We start from the raw sequence: 17,662 nt of genomic DNA on the forward strand, positions 1-17,662 counted from the left end.
AACGTTCCACTGACCACAGCTATCTTACCGATATCTATCGGGTGTCTGGCAATGATTAATATGGATTTGAGACAATTTAGGCACAGGTGGTACATTGCATAAGATTTACCCAGATAATATAACGACGTAGGGTAATCAGATGAGAGACACGGTTGTGGGTGATGTCATTAGAGTAAGCAGATGAGAGACATGGTTGTGGGAGATGTCAACACTCACTGCAGTATCATCTCTAGAATTCAATACTTTTGAAATGGAGGTTCTAAGACGGTCAAAGGTTGATATGTGGGTATTTGTCGCCTGTTTTATATATGAGGAAGAACAAATTTGTTTCGAGTGAAGATTGTTGTTAATGTCCCGGGGACGCACAAATGGAGTTCAATGTTACCCTAGAGGCATATGGGAAGCGGCGTAGGAGCAATGAAGGTTGTGGTGCAGGGCAACTGTACTATCTACCCTAGGAAGGTACTTCAGTAATTAAGTAATCGCGGCTTCTGTATCCCCAGTGCAGTGCAAGTTCCTTCTTGTGAATCCTCGGGGTTACATCATCACGAATCCTCTACCCCCAACCTCACCCGCAAATGCCCTCCCGCGGTAAGACAATTGTGATACGACAAACCTCCAAAGTCCCGGCTCAAACACAACCCAGCCTCGCAGCCTCACGCAAACACCGATCGGCAAAGCCGCAGTTGAGACATCAACAAAAGTTCTCTTCGATCGCGATCACGATTCCAAATGTCCGCCTAAAGGTGAGTCTGTAATCCATGGCCCGTGACTTGCAGTCGTGCTCCTTACTCGATCAAGAGCCCAGGCGCCCGATAAATGCGTTTTCCAAGCCCGACAAACATGAAGTCGCAAAATATAAAGGAAGGCGAGAGTCCCAACGGTAAGTCCAAGTTGGATCTGGACACCCAAGCACCTCAGCACTGCCTATCTACTGCACAGTGATCACTTTCCGACAGCATTCCAGACTTTATACGAATCTAAAATTCTATCATGCGTTCTGCCACACTCACCTGCATCTCCTCCCTTCTCCTCCTCGCGCACCACGTACACGCCTTTGACATATACCTGAACGAAGACTCTGACTGCCCGGAAGATGAAATCAGCATCGTCTGCGAGGAGCAAGAAGTCGGCGACTGCTGCAACGGCCTTGTCCGAACCATGTACAGCTCGGCCCAGGCCAGCGACGATCAAGGCGGCGTCGTACTCTATGGGCTGGACCAGGGCCAGGACCCCGAATCCTCCAACCGCTGCGGCCTGCAGCTCGTGAAGGACGACGAGTGTGCCACGACCGACGTCCCGCAGGGCTCGGCCGCCGGTGCCCTCGGCAGCGACGGCGACGACGAGGACCCCAGCACTGACAAGGATCCGACCGACGGTGAGGAGGATGGCGAGGACGATGGCGGTGGTGACCACGACCGCCGCCATGCTCGGGACGTCTCGCCCAAGAAGGAGACCTGGATCGAGAAGAACAAGAAGGTCAAGCGTGCTGCTGACGGCTGGCGCCAGACGCAGCCCACGGCCTATGCTGTCCGAGATGCCACGCATGTCTGGAAGCTGTCGCGCGACTCGGAACATGCCCCTGCGTACGAGGCTCTCACCGACCGCCAGGAGCGTATTGACTTCCTCAAGCGACATGGTGTTGCCAAGCGCCGCTGAGGTGCTGACTACATGATCACGGAAAACATGGTACGGATGTGGAGAATGGGACATCAATGGAGGATCTCTTATCTTGGGATCGCATTGAATGTTTCTAGGCAATCACATTCGCTCAGAAAACATGACAGAGGCTGAAAGACTTCAGGTATCTCATACTTGGGTCGTTTGCACCTAGATAGTACAGAACTCAAATCCCTGAAATCTCAAAGGTCCCCGAATTTTTTCGAAAAGGTTCAGATATTATATCGACAACTTATCATGATGCCTGATTTTGTCTATATATATATGTATATATAGACAATACATATACTAGGCTCTTGAGGCTGATAATCTGGCCGGTTCTGGTTGCATTTTTCTTCAGGGGCTTGCCCATTGGAAAATGCATCTAAAACTCGCTCACGGCTCTTAGTATTGAAATACAATTGCCTGACCGGAATTGCTGACTCATCACCCGATATAAGGTTTAAGCTTTTCTCAGCCGCTCACGTGTCAGTCCGTGTCATGTGGTCCATGCGCAGCACCTGGCAATAGGTACAGAGATGTTGTGCCATTTCTTTCATGCATTGCCGCATGCAATTAAAAAGATCATTCATGTCGAATCTCTACAATGCATCTAAAGGGTTTCACTATAATGAGGTGCTCCTCATACTGCAGTGTATACTCTTCCCCAGGTTACAACCATGTCGCATCATCAGTGAGCCTCACCACTAATCGGAGATCACCACATCATAACAACAGACTTCCAGTAGCCAAAAGGGACTCGAATTGAAAACTAAAAGAATCGACCATGACGCGAGTCGAACGCGCAATCTTCAGAGAGGATGATTTCAACCGAAATCTGACGCCTTAGCCATTAGGCCACACGGCCGAATGTGGATGCAAGTTGAGAAAAATTTGTGGCTTATGTTGTTGCTGCATGAAGCGGATGACCCTGCAGGGTTTTCAGGCGGCGTTGTGCCGCGTGTCTAGACTGATCCGAAACTTAATTGCCAATCGGGGAGGGCGCTTGGAATCCGAGAAGGATGTGGGCGGACAAAGGGCCCGCTTTCAAAAAGCAGAGGCTGCCACCACTACCCGGAGCCCGAACAGCTTGTTAGAGGACAGCATGTATACTCCTTAAACATGAGATTGCCTACAAAAAGGAACCAATTAGTAGAATTACCCTCTGAACAATATCGGACCCGACAAGCCACGTGTAGCGCTGGGTGAACATGTCTGGACAAAGGAGTATACGGAATCAAGCTCGGCTTGGAACCCGGTTGTCGGGGCCGGCGAGTCCGCCGTGTAACAAACAGTTCCGACTACTCCAGAAGAACTACCTGGGCACTCAGTGACTCGTCCTTGCCGAATTATAGTATTTCGTAGATGACTATTGTGTCCCAAGCTCTCTAGGATGGGTAATGTCCTGGTAGCTTCCAATGGTAAACTCCGATGGCACCTGGGGATCATCTCTAGTACTTACAGCCTCTTCTGGGCTGAGGACCGAACTTCGTAGTTCAGGTAACTGACCAAAACTTGCAAGAGACTCGTGGAGTAAATTGGACTTGCTCCTGTCTGACTTCTTAGAATTTTAAACTCCGCTGTGCTGTGATACTGAAGTTAGACACGAATGCAAACAAAGGTACAGAGGGCAGTCGAAGGAATTCCACATGTGCAACTCGATATGATAAAATGCCATTTGCTTTCTTATGGGACATAAGTGTGAGGAATAACTAAGGACTTATTCACTGTAAAGATTGAAACGATTGCCAGATAGTAAATCCTTCCAGTGAAATAAAAGATGTCGGCAGGTTTCTCAAAGGAAGTGCCGCTTCACGAGTTTAAGTTTAATTGGTACTGTACGTCGGGGAACGCCAGTACCACGTGCAGTCGCGTCTCAGTCGTGCGCGTCGACAGGGATCTAGCTCGTCTCACATTCTCGAGCTTGACCCTCGACGTAATCGACATACCTCGCTCTTTCTTCAACACGAATCTTTCCCAAGTTGTTTTCAGTCCTTCCAATGCATCATCGATGCTTCTGATCCAAAGTCACAATGCCTCCACGGACGTCGCCTCGGAAGAAGGCAACCACCACAGCCGTCAAAGCCGAAAAGGAAGTCGTTCACAAAGCCAACGGCGCCGCAGCCAAGGCCAAGGTCATCAAGACCAAAATTGAGGCCGCTACGCCAAAGAAGAGGACTGCAAGCAAGAAGCGCAAGGCAGCTGATGACACCGAAGACGAGGATCACCAGTGTGATAGTCACAACGAGGAAGAACAGGACGAAAAGGAGAAACCCGGCCCCAAGAAGCGGAAAACCAAGAAGGACAAAGAAGCAGACGCCATGCCGCTCGCTGCGAGGACAGCCGTCAGCTCGCTTGAGCGAGCGATGTTCATCGGCGCACATGTCAGCGGTGCAGGAGGTCAGTAGTCATTATCATGACGCATTTTCTTTCAAACGTCCTAGCTGACATGACGCTCCCTTCAAAGGTTGCCAAAACTCCATCCAGAACGCCGTGCACATCGGCGCCAACTCATTCGCACTCTTCCTCAAGTCTCAGCGCAAGTGGGTCTCCCCGGCCCTCAAAGACGACGACCGCGACGCCTTCCACGCCGCAGCCAAGGGGCAGAAGTACGACCAGAGCCTGCACGTCCTCCCGCACGGGTCCTACCTCGTGAACCTCGCGCAGGCGGACAAGGCCAAGGCCGACCAGGCCTACGACAACTTCGTCGACGACCTGAAGAGGTGCGACGCCCTGGGCATCAAGCTCTACAACTTCCACCCTGGCTCGACGGGCGGCGAGACGATGGCCTCGGCGTGCGGCCGGATCGCGGCGCAGCTCAACAAGTCGCACCGCGCGACGCGGTCGGTCGTCACGGTGCTGGAGAACATGTGCGGGCACGGCAACATCATCGGGGGGCGATTCGAGGACCTGCGCGACATCATCGCCGGCGTGGAGGACAAATCGCGCGTGGGTGTCTGCATCGACACTTGCCACTCGTTCGCCGCGGGCTACGACCTGGCCACGCCCGAGGGGTTCGCGGCCGTCATGGCCGAGTTCGACCGCGTAGTCGGGTTGCGCTACCTGAAGGCGCTGCACCTGAACGACAGCAAGGCGCCCTTTGGGTCGCACCGTGACCTTCACGCCAACATCGGCACTGGCTTCATGGGCTTACGAGCTTTCCACAATGTCATGAATTACGACGGCTTCCAGAACTTGCCTATGGTGCTGGAGACACCTATAGACAGGAAGAGTGCGGATGGCAAGACGGTGGAGGACAAGCAGGTTTGGGCTGATGAAATTAAGCTGCTGGAGTGGCTTATCGGGGCAGACTCGGAGAGCAAGGAGTTTAAGGAGAGGGAAAGCGAGCTGTCGGCCAAGGGCGAGGCTGAGAGGAAGAAGATACAGGAGCAGGTCGATAAGAAGGTCGCTAAGGATGCTAAGAAGGGGACCAAGAAGAAGGGCAAGAAAGCCTCCTCAGACGACGAGGACAGCGAGTAAGTCATTATTTCCCTTGTTCACAGGTTGATGTTGAGCGGCGTCGGCGTTCGGTCGGGGAAAGGATTCAAACATCATGATCGGTGTATTTGACAGCACAATGACTTTGTCCGTCAGTCAAACTTTGTATGATCGCTAGGAAAGGGTATATTTGCGTGTGTTGACGCTGCGCGACAGGGACAACGAGAACCAACAAAACTTCATGAAAACCTGGATGAAGAAAACAAAATGAAAGTCCAATCCAAGTGCCGCTGACGCCATGTGAACTCCGCATGCCAAAGTCGTGACCCTCATGCCCAAACAACATGTCCAGCACAACCTCGAGAAAGAGGACCCATCACACCCTTCTCGCCTTGGCGACAGCCTCCACCCTACCAAGCAGCGCCCTCAGACCCACACCCTTCTCGCAGTTGCTTTCCAGCCACGCCTCCATCCGCTCCCTTACAGCCTTCATGCTTCTCAGCACCGGCATCCGCCCGCCCTCCTCGTTCTCAACGTGCCCGCCAGGGTTCAACAACATCTCAAAGCACTCGCCCCAGATCTCGGTCTGCCAGTACCTCTTCAGGCCCTCCCTGATCTTGTACCGGCGGCCGGACTGCGTTCCCAGCCCGCCAGCGTCGCACCTGACCGTCTCGATGTACCTGCCGAACAGGAGACAGTGGACAATCCCAGCCAGGCCGTGGTAGTCAATTTGCCACGTCCATGGGCGGCCCTCACGCATCTCGGCGCAGTCCTGTGCAGTGGTCTTCCAGTCCGCGATGAACTGGACCTCGGGCACGAACGCGCGCATGTCGATCCCCCGGCCGAAGTCGATGAGCGTCACGCCGCGGGACCCCCAGCCCCCGGCGCCGTCAGCTCGCCACTGCGCGCCCAGGGCGTCGCCGCCGACGCGAAGGAGGCAATTGTCGGCCTTCAGGTCTCCGTGAAGGATCTGCTTCGAGTGCAGAGCCTCGACCGTACGGAATAGCTCGATAGTGAAGAACATCGCAAGAATCTCGTCCATGACGCCCGAGGATTCCGCGCGGAAGATGTTAACCACATCGAGAAGCGTGCCGTGAGGGTGGAATGGGAGGAGAAGGAAACCCTCGTCCTGGTAGAGGTGCATCTCTAGCGCGGAGGATAGGGAGGCACTTGCGTGGTGCTGTGGACCGAGACGCGCGTGGGCCAGCCGCATCATGTGGAATTCCCAGGCGCTGGGAGGCGTTTCCATCTTGAGTGCCTCAAGGCGCCTGCGGTGGTCATGTGCGACTGAGAAAGTTCCCCTGCCCATCGCTACCGGTGCCTCCTCGTCCTCTGCGTCGTCAGGCAGGGAATTTTCAACCAGGTAGACAGGTGCAAAGGCTCCGGCCCCAAGCTCCTTCTTCAGGGTGTACTCTGACTCGATGCCAGGGAGACGTATGATAGGTGAGGCGCCGAGATTGGCTGTTCTGTCTGTACTGTTCCTGCTGCTTCTGCAAGCTTTGACAAACTTTCGGATCTCGCCTCCCCTCCCGTAATTTTCAGCTCGGTGGTCGTAGAAACCAGGGGCAGAAGTCAAGGACGGTTGTGTTTCTTCGAGGACTTTGTTGCGAACATCATCGTCCACAGGGTTGCACTGGGCTTCCCTGATGATGGGTCCTTTGGCTGGTGCTACCTTCGCGTCCATCTTGGGCGCCAGAGCTGGTCTTGACTTGGGAAGCAAAGGCAATGGAATGTGCTTTACTGGAGAGAAATCCTCATTGATGACTTCCTCTAGTGGACTGCTGCTCATAGGCTCGTAATCCATATTCCCAGCCTCTCGTGGTGTTGCGCCATACTTCCTACTAGGAGTCTTATTGGTGCCGTACCGGTCATGGTCATCAGAGTCAACCTTCAGCGACATTTCGGTCTTCTCCGTGATGGGCGTCATAAAGGGGAGACGGTTGTTAGCCATCTCAGCCGGGTCCCGGAATGTTCGCGTCACGGCAACATAGTCCTCCGGAGGCACTGGAACGAAGGTCGTTCGCGTCCTAGGCGGAGACATGTCGTCGTGCATTGGACGGTCGAGATCCTCGTCGTCGTCATCATCATCATCATCGAATTCAGGCGCAGTGATGGTGTGTTCGGTGAATGCTAAAGATGGGTCTGCATCTCTGATGTTGATCAAGTCGGACACGACAGACTGATTGTCTTCATCGTCATCATCATCTCGGTCAATACTAGGGATGTGTCGCCCTGTGGAGAAATCGGACCATCCACTGACGCTTCTGACGTCCGATGTATCGTCGTCTCGAGCTGCTTGGTCTTCTTCAGTATCACCTGCCTCGCTTGTGGTGATCTGTCGAGTCGTGCAGGTGCTTTCCGCCACGCTCGCAGTATAATTACTGTCTGTCTCGTAGTCTTCGTCATCCGCATTCTCATCTGCTTCATCGGACGAGCGTTTCAATGGGGCGTTGAAAATGTCGTAAATGTCGTCTGTAGCAGCCCTGGTGTGCATGGTCATCGTAGGCTCGGATGCGTGTTTTTTTTTCATGGTCTTAGGACCGGTGGGTGAGTCCAGCTTCACTTTGACTGCTCATAGTTAGCTGATAACGTCTTTCTCCTGCGATGAGACATCCACCTACTAATTTGCGTTTCGTTGACCTCGGCTAACTTCTTCTTCCTTCCTGTGCGATGTGTATCTGGAATGCGGCCGTTCTCATCTAACGTGATGATATCCTGGCGCACAACCAGCTTGTCCGCCTCTCTTTGGGGCAGTATTGGCGCGCTGTCCTCGACGCTTTTTGCAGCTTTGCCATGAAGTAGCTCATTATCCTGCCATGTCTGGTCAAGCCAACCGCGATTTGCCGCCCAGATCTCCTCAAAACTCAATTCAGTACCTGGTACCTCAGGGCTGGGGTACACAGCCTGTAGGTCAACAAACACTCGCTCCTTCTTGCCGTTAGAAGGATTCACGGTCACTTGGTAGTGTGATGGGGCAATCGTGATATGTGATTTGGAAAGCTGAGACTTGAACTGATACAATACAAAAGGCCAAGCGGCCAAAAATAATTAGTCCTGATATTCGATCAACAAATGACTATGATAGGGAACGTTTGGAGACGGGCGGACTCACCGGATCTCTGAACACAGCCATCTTCAGCCCGCTGCTCTTCTTGCCTCCTGCCTGCAAAGTCTCGCCTGTCCATGGCTTGGGTTCCATTTCATTCTCTTTCTTCCTATCCGCTAGTGATCCGATTGAATCCCAGCCCTTCGAACCAGACGCTTGCGAGCCCATAGCAGAAGGGGGAGCCGCATCCGCGTCCGAGAAAATCTGTAGCTTCGACTTAGAGGATTTAGACTTTTGTCCACCGAGACCATTTGTCTGACCGGGGGCCTGGGGGTCCCTTTCTACGGCTGCAAAAGGGTCAATTTTAGCCGCCAGTGCAGGTCTGACCGTTGGGAGAGCAGGGCTCGAAGGGCCAGCCTCAGGTTGTGCAGCCTGACGCTGCTCGAACTCGCCAAACTTCCTCACAATCCTGGCTGTCGGTCGCGCCTCCCTCTCAATTCCCAATTTGTAGACTTCCTCGGCTTGAGCCCATCTTCCCGCGCCCTCCAGCCAGGCCGCGTACTCCTCGTAGAATAGAGCGAGCGTCTCACCGATGCCATGTCTGGCGAGGAACACAAAGGTTTCGCGTGGCGAGTCGGCAAAGAAAGATATGTAGAGAAGCCATAGTTTCAAGTAGCGAGGATCATTCTTGTATTGGGGCGCGCTGACGAAGGCCTTGGTCGCACGTTCAAGCACGGTATGGAGCTGTGATGCAGGTGTTGCCTGTGCCGAGGGGTACGCGTCCAATATCCAGTGGACATAGCGGTCATACACGTCGAGAGGGTCATCGGCCTCGGCAATGTTGGCGAGCTCTGACTCGTATTCGGCGCGGATGCAGTCGTTGATGTTCTTTGTGTCTGCTGGTGTTGGTGTGGCAAGGCTCTGGAGAGCCGGTCTTGTTGACTTTGACGTAAGCGCCGTGGAAGGAGAGAAGGTCTCGGCAAGTTTCTTTGCGGATCGGCCGCTGGGAAGCGCTTGGATATTTTCTTTGTGGGCTTCGATCACATCGAAGTTGATGAGGTCTTCTGCAGGCATCGTGCTGCTGCTGCTGCTCTGGGTCGAGCCTTTACGCTGATTAAATAAATGTGGTTTCGAATGAGGGAATAGATTGGTGTTGTGGTCTCTTTAATGTGAAGAAAAGTCTAGGTTGGGTTCGGTAGTGGCGGGTTTCGAGTGCTGAAGCTGAGTGCTGTGTGCGTGCGTGAATGTCACAAGCTATGATGAACAGGGTACCGTCTTTCTGTAAGTTGTTGATGTTGACTCAGACAGGGGTGCTCTTGCTTGGTTACATGGTGCGTCACGGTTGCTGTGGAAACAGGCGGGAGAAGAAAAAAAACTACCGCTGCGTAGCTTTGGGTCGATTTGGGCTTACGTAAATACACAGAATAATGTGCAGTGCAGTGCAGACAACGGATCATGCCACACAGCGTCACTGAAAGGTCCTCACAGTTCTTGTTGCACGTAATAGTTGTAAATGTTCATAACTTTTATTTCGGTCATCTCAGGTCATAGAATGCAGGCTGGTTATCCTGCAGATGATCGAGCTAGGTTCTCGTAGCTAGCACTAATGCGTCCTCTCAATTATGTGGACGCTCAATGGGATATCTCAATTGCTCAAAACCGCCTTCATGCACTCGGCGTGCCTCCTCGCAGCCAGCTTACAGGTTGACAGACGTGCGGAAGTTGGTGCCAGCGTAGACGGCGTTGGAGCCAAGCTCCTCCTCGATACGCAGGATCTGGTTGAGCTTGGCGAGACGCTCAGACCGGGCGGGAGCACCAGTCTTGATCTGTCCGGCCCGGATTCCGACAACGATGTCGGAGATGGTGACATCCTCGGTCTCACCGGAACGGTGAGAGACCATGACGCCCCAGCCGTCGGCGTAAGAGTCCTTGGCGGCCTGGATGGACTCGGTCAGAGTTCCGATCTGGTTGACCTTGAGCAGCAGGGCGTTGGCAGCCTTGAGCTCGATGGCCTTCTTGATGCGGATGGGGTTGGTGACGGTCAAGTCATCACCGACGATCTGGATGTTCTGGGTCTTGTAGAAGTAGCTCCAGGCCTCCCAGTCATCCTCGGCGAAGGGGTCCTCGATGGAGACGATGGGGTACTTCTTGGAGAGATCACCGTAGAGGGCGGCCAGCTGCTCGTATGTGATCCACTTGGTGGGATCAGAGTCGGGGTTCTTGAAGTCCAGGTCGTACTTCTTCTCGTCGACCTTGTAGAACTCGGATGAGGCAACATCCATGGCAATGTTCATCTTGCCAGTGTAGCCAGCCTTCTCAATGGCGTCGGTGATGAGCTCAAGGGCCTCCTCGGCGGTCTGGATATCGGGAGCAACACCACCCTCGTCTCCGACGTTGCCGGCAGACTGGCCGTACTTCTTCTTGGCCAGGCTCTTGAGCTGCTGGTAGACCTCAGCGCCCCAGCGCAGGGCCTCGGTGAAGGAAGGAGCGTCAGAGGGAACGATCATGAACTCCTGGAAGGCCAGACGACCACCAGCGTGGGAGCCACCATTCAGGACGTTCATGAAGGGAACAGGCAGGACGTAGGGCTTCTTGGTTCCGGCAAGGTCGGAGACGTGGGCGTACAGAGGGACGCCCTTCTCAGCGGCACCGGCCTTGGCAACAGCCAGGGAGACACCGAGGATGGCGTTGGCGCCCAGCTTGGTCTTGTTGGGGGTGCCATCCAGCTTGACCAGGAAGTTGTCGACGGCGGTCTGGTCCTTGACGTCCAGGCCAGCCTTGATCAGCTCGGGGGCGATGACTGTGTTGACGTTCTCGACAGCCTTCAGGACACCCTTGCCGCCCCACTTGGACTTGTCACCATCACGGAGCTCGCAAGCCTCATGCTGACCTGGATGTGAGAGAATGTATCAGCACTGACCGCCGCAAAAGACCTGTTGCAGGTGTGAACTAACCGGTCGAGGCACCGGAGGGAACAATGGCACGGTGGAGGCCGGTCTCGGTGACAACGTCAACCTCAACGGTGGGGTTGCCACGGGAGTCGTAGACGTAGCGAGCGTGGATCTTGGAGATACCCATGTTGGATGTGTGTTTCTAAGCGTTACAATCGTCAGTGGACCAGTCGTGTGTGGGTGTTGGCCTTTTCTTATAGCCACTATGGTGAGGTGCCCGAGGGATGGTTTTCGCAGTGATGCCCGTGTTGGTAATCCCCGAAGCTAATGGGTCTGAGTTGGTGTTCGAGAGAAAGCCAAGCCAGCCATTGGCTTCATCAAACAGTAGCATCAAGACTCCTGGTTGAGGGAAGGGGGACAGCCCCACCGAGGTGACTGTTGCTCACTCTGAGGAAGCCAGCATGACTCCTCACAGGCAGCGGGTGATAATGCCTCAGAAGGAGCTCGGTGATGTGACGCAAGACGAGGCAGGGGAAGCTCTGGGGAGCTGGAAGAGCTCAAGGGGAAGCATTGGAGGAGGCATACCTGGGGTGAAAATGACTACGTCGAGCTTCACGATGACAGTGGTTTGAGGGATTTGAGAATGAGACAGAAAGGCGAGAAGGTGAGAGAGTTGGAAGCAGGGAGCCTCAACGTTTTAAAAAGCTCTCGGCGGGGTTGCTGTCGGGCAAGCTGGGAGTCTAGGGTCTTGGTGGGATGAGATGGAGGGGTCCAGCTTCAGAGCGGTAGTGGGGTGATCTCATCTCTCAAGGGGCTGACTAGTAGTACATACAGTAGGGTAGCCACACACGCATACAGTACCGTGCATACCGACGTAGGCCTGCATTAGAACCTTGCAAGACAACCTTGGAAAGCCTGAGAAGCATAGGATCGCTGCACAGTACCCACCCGAACACACCTACAGTACCACCTCAGCATCTCTCCTGTAGGAAGCAGGGGGCCCGCCGCCAATTGGCACAGCTTATAGCTGCGGCAGGGCAGGGAGTGGGCCACCAAGCAGCCTCATCGTTGTTGTCGTTGCTGCTGCTACTGCTGCTACTGCTGCTGCTGCAGCTGCAGCTTCGGGCAGTACTGGAGACTCGTACTGCCAGGGCCTGCTCACTTCTGAGTTCTCACCTCACCTGAGCCTTGAGGGTTGAGCACGGCCAAGGACATCTTCCGTGGGCGATATTTTTCATCCTGGGCTCCGCGACGCTTGACCGGACCGCCGGAAGCTCACATCACCCCAGCCAACATCTCATGTTTCTGAGCCGCCATCGTCAGCTTGCGCGCCTTGTCGCTCGCAGACCCGCTGTCGGAGCCCCTGACACCCAGACCAGAAGTCCCAGAAATTCCCTCGGGCTGCCCTCTCGTCTCGAGTGCCGCTTGCAGCCCAGGCGTCGCAAAATCTTGATCCAACAACACCACCACGTGTGGATTCAAAGTCAGTGCGGCTTGGACCGAGACAAAACATCACATCATTACCCAGTGGAGTATCCGTTGCTTGGCCGGTCTAACATGGCGTTGGCGTGATTGCGTTGCTTTGCTCGCCTAAATTCTAATTCGGGATCGATGCGGCTGTCTGCTCTCCTCTTTTTCTGACAACACCACCTGCGTCAGTTCATGACGGAGGTGTATTGCACCTTTATGAACAGCCGGTCTGGCCTCGACTCCCATCCGTTGTGACAGATGCAATGCGATGGGCGCCATGCCCCCTCCTCCGCCAATACGGTAAAATCCAGGAGCTTGGACCGCTCCAAAACCTCGACGCCGTTGGGATGCCATTATTCACGAAGAGCTCTTTCAGGCTAGAATGGAAGGGAGACCTATCTGCCTGTCTGTGTCGGCAGTGGCCTCACTTGACACAGGACGAGCGAAGTAGTGCAAAGTCTACTCAATGGACTGTGCTGGGTTCTGACTTCAGCCAACGCGTGGCATAGGTATCACCGCTGAATCACCGAGTTGGAGCCGCCATGCCGCGACTTGGCGAGCAGGGCTTCTGGAACACCACCGTGCCTACCAGCTCAGACGGTGTCTTAGTTTTCCGTGTTGCTATGGCGCAGACAATTGCCCGTCACGGCCCGGGCCCGTTTGGTCCTGCACAGGTCAATGCGACAAGCATGAGCTGGCTGTCAGGCTGTCAGGCTGTCAGTCTGTCTCTAGCAAGTGGTAGCAGCTTCTGAGAGGCGTGGGAAGCTTTGGCGGGGCTGCATCTGCAACAATCAACGGATCAAATGATAATGACAGAAGGGACCACTGAAGCTGGGGCCGACATGGATGGAAGGTCGAGGGGAGCTCGCAAGGGCCCAGGGCCGTATTGTCCGGCCGGCGTTACTTGACCAGCAATCGGCAGGCCCAACGGTCACCAGGGTGAACTCCCCCTGCCTGCCGCTGGCGCCTAACAAACGGCGAGAGCAACATCTGAAGACTAGAGCAAACGACCTACTGGACTACCAGGACCACCAGATCAAAATTCCCCAATCGACAGTCGGCTACGCGCGGAACGGCGAGTGAGGAGAAAAGACAGAGGGCTCGAGCTAATAGTCCATCATTTAATCCTCTCTGCAGCCTCGCTCGTCTTCTGGTTGGTCTCTGGGTCATGTCTCTAGCTCTCTCCTCATCGCTGAGATCAGCCGCTTCGCAGAGACTTTTGACTTCGAGATCCGCAAGCGCCTCTGCTCTGTTGCTGCCCTCGAGGTTGCCCTGGACACTGCAGCCGCCATCCTCTTTTAGACCATCGTACGTGCCTTCTTAAATCCCCTCACCTGAAGGACGCTGGCCTTTCTCTCTGTCTGTTGAGCGCAAACGTAAAACGCCTTCATCTCCAAGCGACCAGAGCAACCGAGGTTTATTCCCGCTTGCTGGAAGGGGCCTGTCTTGTTACCCACATTTCATCCCATTCTAGACCGTGAAACGTCACTGACTCCAGCCGCCAGAGGTGCAACCCCTCCACCCCTCAACAAGAGGCTATATTCCATAATCAAGACTTCGACTTCAGACAACTTCCCACTGCCTCGTGCCCGGAGAATACCCACCCGCAATAGGCCTCAACTTCGTCACTGTTCATTCAGAAGAAACAACATGTGCAGGCACGCCGGCGCAACCGAGGGCTCGAGCTCGCTCAACGTGAACGGCAGAGAGCTCCTCCCCACCAATGTCGTCCCGAGGCACTATGACCTGACCCTGGAGCCCAACTTTACCAATTTCACCTTTGATGGTACTGTCGTGGTGGACCTTGATGTGGCCGAGGACTCAAAGTCCATCTCGCTGCACACACTCGAGCTCGACATCCACTCCGTCAAGATCTCCTCGGACGGCAAGGTTATTAGGTATGCTGCTTGGCCGTTGAGCCCCTGTCGCGAATCGAATCCGTGCTCACTGGTCACCATAGTTCTTCACCCAAAGTTTCGTACGACGAGAAGACCCAAGTCTCCAAGATCGACTTCTCCGATGCTATACTCAAGGGCAGCAAGGCCCAGGTGGAAATCAAGTTCACCGGCCAGCTCAATGACAAGATGGCAGGCTTCTACCGCTCAACATACAAGAAGGCCGATGGTACTGAAGGCGTTCTGGCAACATCCCAGATGGAGCCCACTGACGCACGGAGGTCGTTCCCCTGCTTCGACGAGCCGTCACTCAAGGCAGAATTCACCGTGACCCTGGTCGCCGACAAGAACCTGACTTGCTTGAGCAACATGGATGTTGCATCGGAGACTGAGGTCCAGTCTGGCAAGAAGGCTGTCAAGTTCAACAAGTCCCCTCTCATGTCGACGTATCTAATCGCATTCATTGTTGGTGAGCTCAACTACATCGAAACTAATGACTTCCGTGTTCCTGTTCGTGTCTACGCACCTCCAGGTCAGGACATCGAGCACGGGCGTTTCTCTCTCAACTTGGCGGCCAAGACATTGGCATTCTATGAAAAGGTCTTCGGCATCGAGTTTCCGTTGCCAAAGATGGACCAGGTCGCAATCCCGGACTTTGCGCAGGGAGCCATGGAGAACTGGGGTCTGGTCACCTACCGCGTTGTCGACCTTCTCCTCGACGAGAAGGCCAGTGGTGCCGCTACGAAGGAGCGAGTCGCCGAGGTCGTGCAGCACGAGCTTGCGCACCAATGGTTTGGTAACCTTGTCACAATGGATTGGTGGGAGGGCCTCTGGCTCAACGAGGGTTTCGCTACCTGGGCATCTTGGTACAGCTGTAACGAGTTCTACCCAGAGTGGAATGTGTGGCAAACTTTCGTCACAGACACCCTCCAGGGCGGCCTGTCTCTGGACTCTCTCCGAAGCAGTCACCCTATAGAGGTCCCTGTTAAGCGGGCTGACGAGATCAACCAGATCTTCGATGCAATTTCTTATATGAAGGGCTCCTGTGTCCTTCGCATGGTCTCTACTTATCTCGGTGAGGATGTTTTTCTCGAGGGTGTAAGGAAATATCTCAAGAAACATGCCTACGGCAACACACAGACTGGTGATCTTTGGGCTTCTCTCGCTGAGGCCAGCGGTAAAGAAGTTGAGGAAGTCATGGATACCTGGACGAAGAAGATCGGGTTTCCAGTTGTGACTGTCTCCGAAAGCGGCCCAGATAAGATTCACGTCAAGCAGAACCGTTTCTTGCGGACTGGTGATGTGAAGCCCGAGGAAGATGAGACACTATATCCCGTTCTCCTTGGTCTTCGGACCGAGGATGGCGTCAACAGGGGTCTGATTCTTAATCAGCGCGAAGCAGACTTTTACGTCCCAAATACGGACTTCTACAAGCTGAATGCTGATCACACCAACCCCTACCGAACCTCCTACTCCCCTGAGCGTCTTGCAAAATTGGGAGATGCAGCCAAGAAGGGCCTCGTGAGTGTCGAGGATCGGGCAGGCATGATCGCCGACGCGGGAGCGCTTGCACAGTCAGGCTACCAGAAGACTTCTGGTGTTCTGAGCTTGCTCAACGGCTTTGACACCGAGACGGAATTCGTCGTTTGGGGCGAGATCGTGGCCCGTTTGAGCGCTGTGCAGGCTGCTTGGATTTTTGAGGATGAAAGTGTGAGAGAGGGATTGGAGAACTTCCAGCGGTCCCTTGTGAGCTCTAAGGCTCACGCGAAGGGCTGGACTTTCTCCGAAAATGATGGACATGTCGATCAGCAGTTCAAGGCCTTGCTGTTTGGAAGTGCTGGCTTGTCTGGAGACGAAAAGATCATCAGTGCCGCCAAGGACATGTTTGGCAAGTACATGGCTGGTGACAAGAGTGCCATCCACCCAAACATTCGTGGCAGCGTTTTCGCCATGGCTCTGAAGTACGGTGGCAAAGATGAGGTACGTCGTTCCTTTCCAAGATACTGGTATCTTCCATACTAACTCTGTGCACAGTACGATAAAATTATCGACTTCTATCGCAAGTCCACCAACAGTGACGAGCGCAATACGGCGCTGCGCTCCCTCGGACGCGCCAAGCAGCCGGAACTCATCCAAAGAACCCTGGACCTCCTCTTTAGCGGTGAGATCAAGGACCAGGACATCTATCTCCCCACCAGCGGGCTGCGCAGCCATCCCGAGGGTATTAACGCACTCTTCAAATGGATGAATGATAACTGGGACGAGCTCTACAAGCGCCTGCCTCCTGCGCTCTCCATGCTGGGCTCTATGGTCCAGATCATGACCTCCAGCTTCACAAAGCCGGAGCAGCTGGCCGAGGTTGAAAAGTTTTTCAAAGACAAGAACACCAATGGATACGATCAGTCTCTGGCCCAGAGTCTAGATGGTGTAAGGTCCAAGATCCAATGGCTGGAGAGGGACCGCTCCGATGTGGCAACCTGGCTGGCTCAGAATGGATGGGGTGCCTAGATCGCATGTTTCGGATCGAAGCCAGATGCGCAGATGTTAGAGAGACTCGGAATGGGCTATGACTAAACATGTATTTCGAAAGACCACCTTTAGAGAGGTGACGATGCATCTGTAAAGACACGGCCTAGTGAGGATGTTGCTGAGGCTCTGTCCTCAAGATGACAACAATTGTGACGCCGCTCTCCGCTCTATTTTAATAGCGATGCGAGGGTCACAACGAATGTGTATACGTTAGTACACCAATATCGATGGCATGTACTGCCTGACTGTTATCCTGCTCAATATCTGTACAGAATGCTCTTTGGCAACGTAATTATCCTGTGATCGACTCATCTACCATTGTCGGTGCTTTCCCGTGTCAACATGGCTCGACCTCAGGCGTCATGTCTTCAAAGGCGATTATCACGTTAGGTCTCGCACATAAAGTTTTCTATACAACTGGCTAAAATATTCATCTGCTGACCGCCTCAGCTGCGGCCTGCGCCTTCAATACCCCTTGGCTAGAATTTCCGCGACTTTTTCCCGGCCTTAAAAGCAGTTTGTCACCTTTGGCTCTCGAAAGGATAGAGATATCCAACACCTGTACCGGTTATGCAACCGAGCAAACATAAGGCATTGATTCTTGTTGCACTGCTGTTTTGACATCTAGCAAAGGGGAATAGGCGATTGTTCCAGACAATGTGATTTTCTCGAACACTCAACGCTAAGCTTAAAATCGCAGCAATATTTTAGAGTAGACTTGCAGCTGTCAAAGT

At 53.9% G+C, this 17,662-nt stretch overlaps 6 protein-coding genes across 6 annotated transcripts; 4 read left to right on the plus strand and 2 right to left on the minus strand.

The window, feature by feature from the left end:
• Window positions 1-993: 993 nt before the first annotated feature.
• On the plus strand, window positions 994-1,659 carry J7T55_008477 (uncharacterized protein; the record flags this gene model as incomplete). The annotated part of the gene is made up of 1 exon (XM_053138798.1): window positions 994-1,659. The coding sequence occupies one exon, from the start codon at window positions 994-996 to the stop codon at window positions 1,657-1,659; it is 666 nt and encodes a 221-aa protein (XP_052997752.1).
• Window positions 1,660-3,692: 2,033 nt separating this feature from the next.
• On the plus strand, window positions 3,693-5,139 carry J7T55_008478 (dna-(apurinic or apyrimidinic site) lyase 1; the record flags this gene model as incomplete). Its single annotated transcript, XM_053138799.1, has 2 exons — window positions 3,693-4,059; window positions 4,127-5,139. 2 exons carry the CDS (start codon window positions 3,693-3,695, stop codon window positions 5,137-5,139), a joined length of 1,380 nt encoding a protein of 459 aa, XP_052997753.1.
• A 334-nt stretch (window positions 5,140-5,473) lies between these two features.
• On the minus strand, window positions 5,474-9,217 carry J7T55_008479 (uncharacterized protein; the record flags this gene model as incomplete). Its single annotated transcript, XM_053138800.1, has 3 exons — window positions 5,474-7,665; window positions 7,719-8,109; window positions 8,210-9,217. 3 exons carry the CDS (start codon window positions 9,215-9,217, stop codon window positions 5,474-5,476), a joined length of 3,591 nt encoding a protein of 1,196 aa, XP_052997754.1.
• Window positions 9,218-9,840: 623 nt separating this feature from the next.
• Window positions 9,841-11,221, minus strand: J7T55_008480 (enolase; the record flags this gene model as incomplete). The annotated part of the gene is made up of 2 exons (XM_053138801.1): window positions 9,841-11,033; window positions 11,098-11,221. 2 exons carry the CDS (start codon window positions 11,219-11,221, stop codon window positions 9,841-9,843), a joined length of 1,317 nt encoding a protein of 438 aa, XP_052997755.1.
• Window positions 11,222-13,046: 1,825 nt separating this feature from the next.
• J7T55_008481 (uncharacterized protein) lies at window positions 13,047-13,806 on the plus strand (the record flags this gene model as incomplete). The annotated part of the gene is made up of 3 exons (XM_053138802.1): window positions 13,047-13,220; window positions 13,321-13,583; window positions 13,683-13,806. The coding sequence occupies 3 exons, from the start codon at window positions 13,047-13,049 to the stop codon at window positions 13,804-13,806; spliced, it is 561 nt and encodes a 186-aa protein (XP_052997756.1).
• A 348-nt stretch (window positions 13,807-14,154) lies between these two features.
• On the plus strand, window positions 14,155-16,907 carry J7T55_008482 (aminopeptidase 2; the record flags this gene model as incomplete). Its single annotated transcript, XM_053138803.1, has 3 exons — window positions 14,155-14,402; window positions 14,465-16,379; window positions 16,434-16,907. 3 exons carry the CDS (start codon window positions 14,155-14,157, stop codon window positions 16,905-16,907), a joined length of 2,637 nt encoding a protein of 878 aa, XP_052997757.1.
• Window positions 16,908-17,662: the final 755 nt, after the last annotated feature.

Source organism: Diaporthe amygdali, assembly GCF_026229845.1.
Source record: "Diaporthe amygdali strain CAA958 chromosome Unknown NODE_4_length_2575358_cov_65_588622, whole genome shotgun sequence".
Taxonomy (NCBI): Eukaryota; Fungi; Ascomycota; class Sordariomycetes; order Diaporthales; family Diaporthaceae; genus Diaporthe; species Diaporthe amygdali.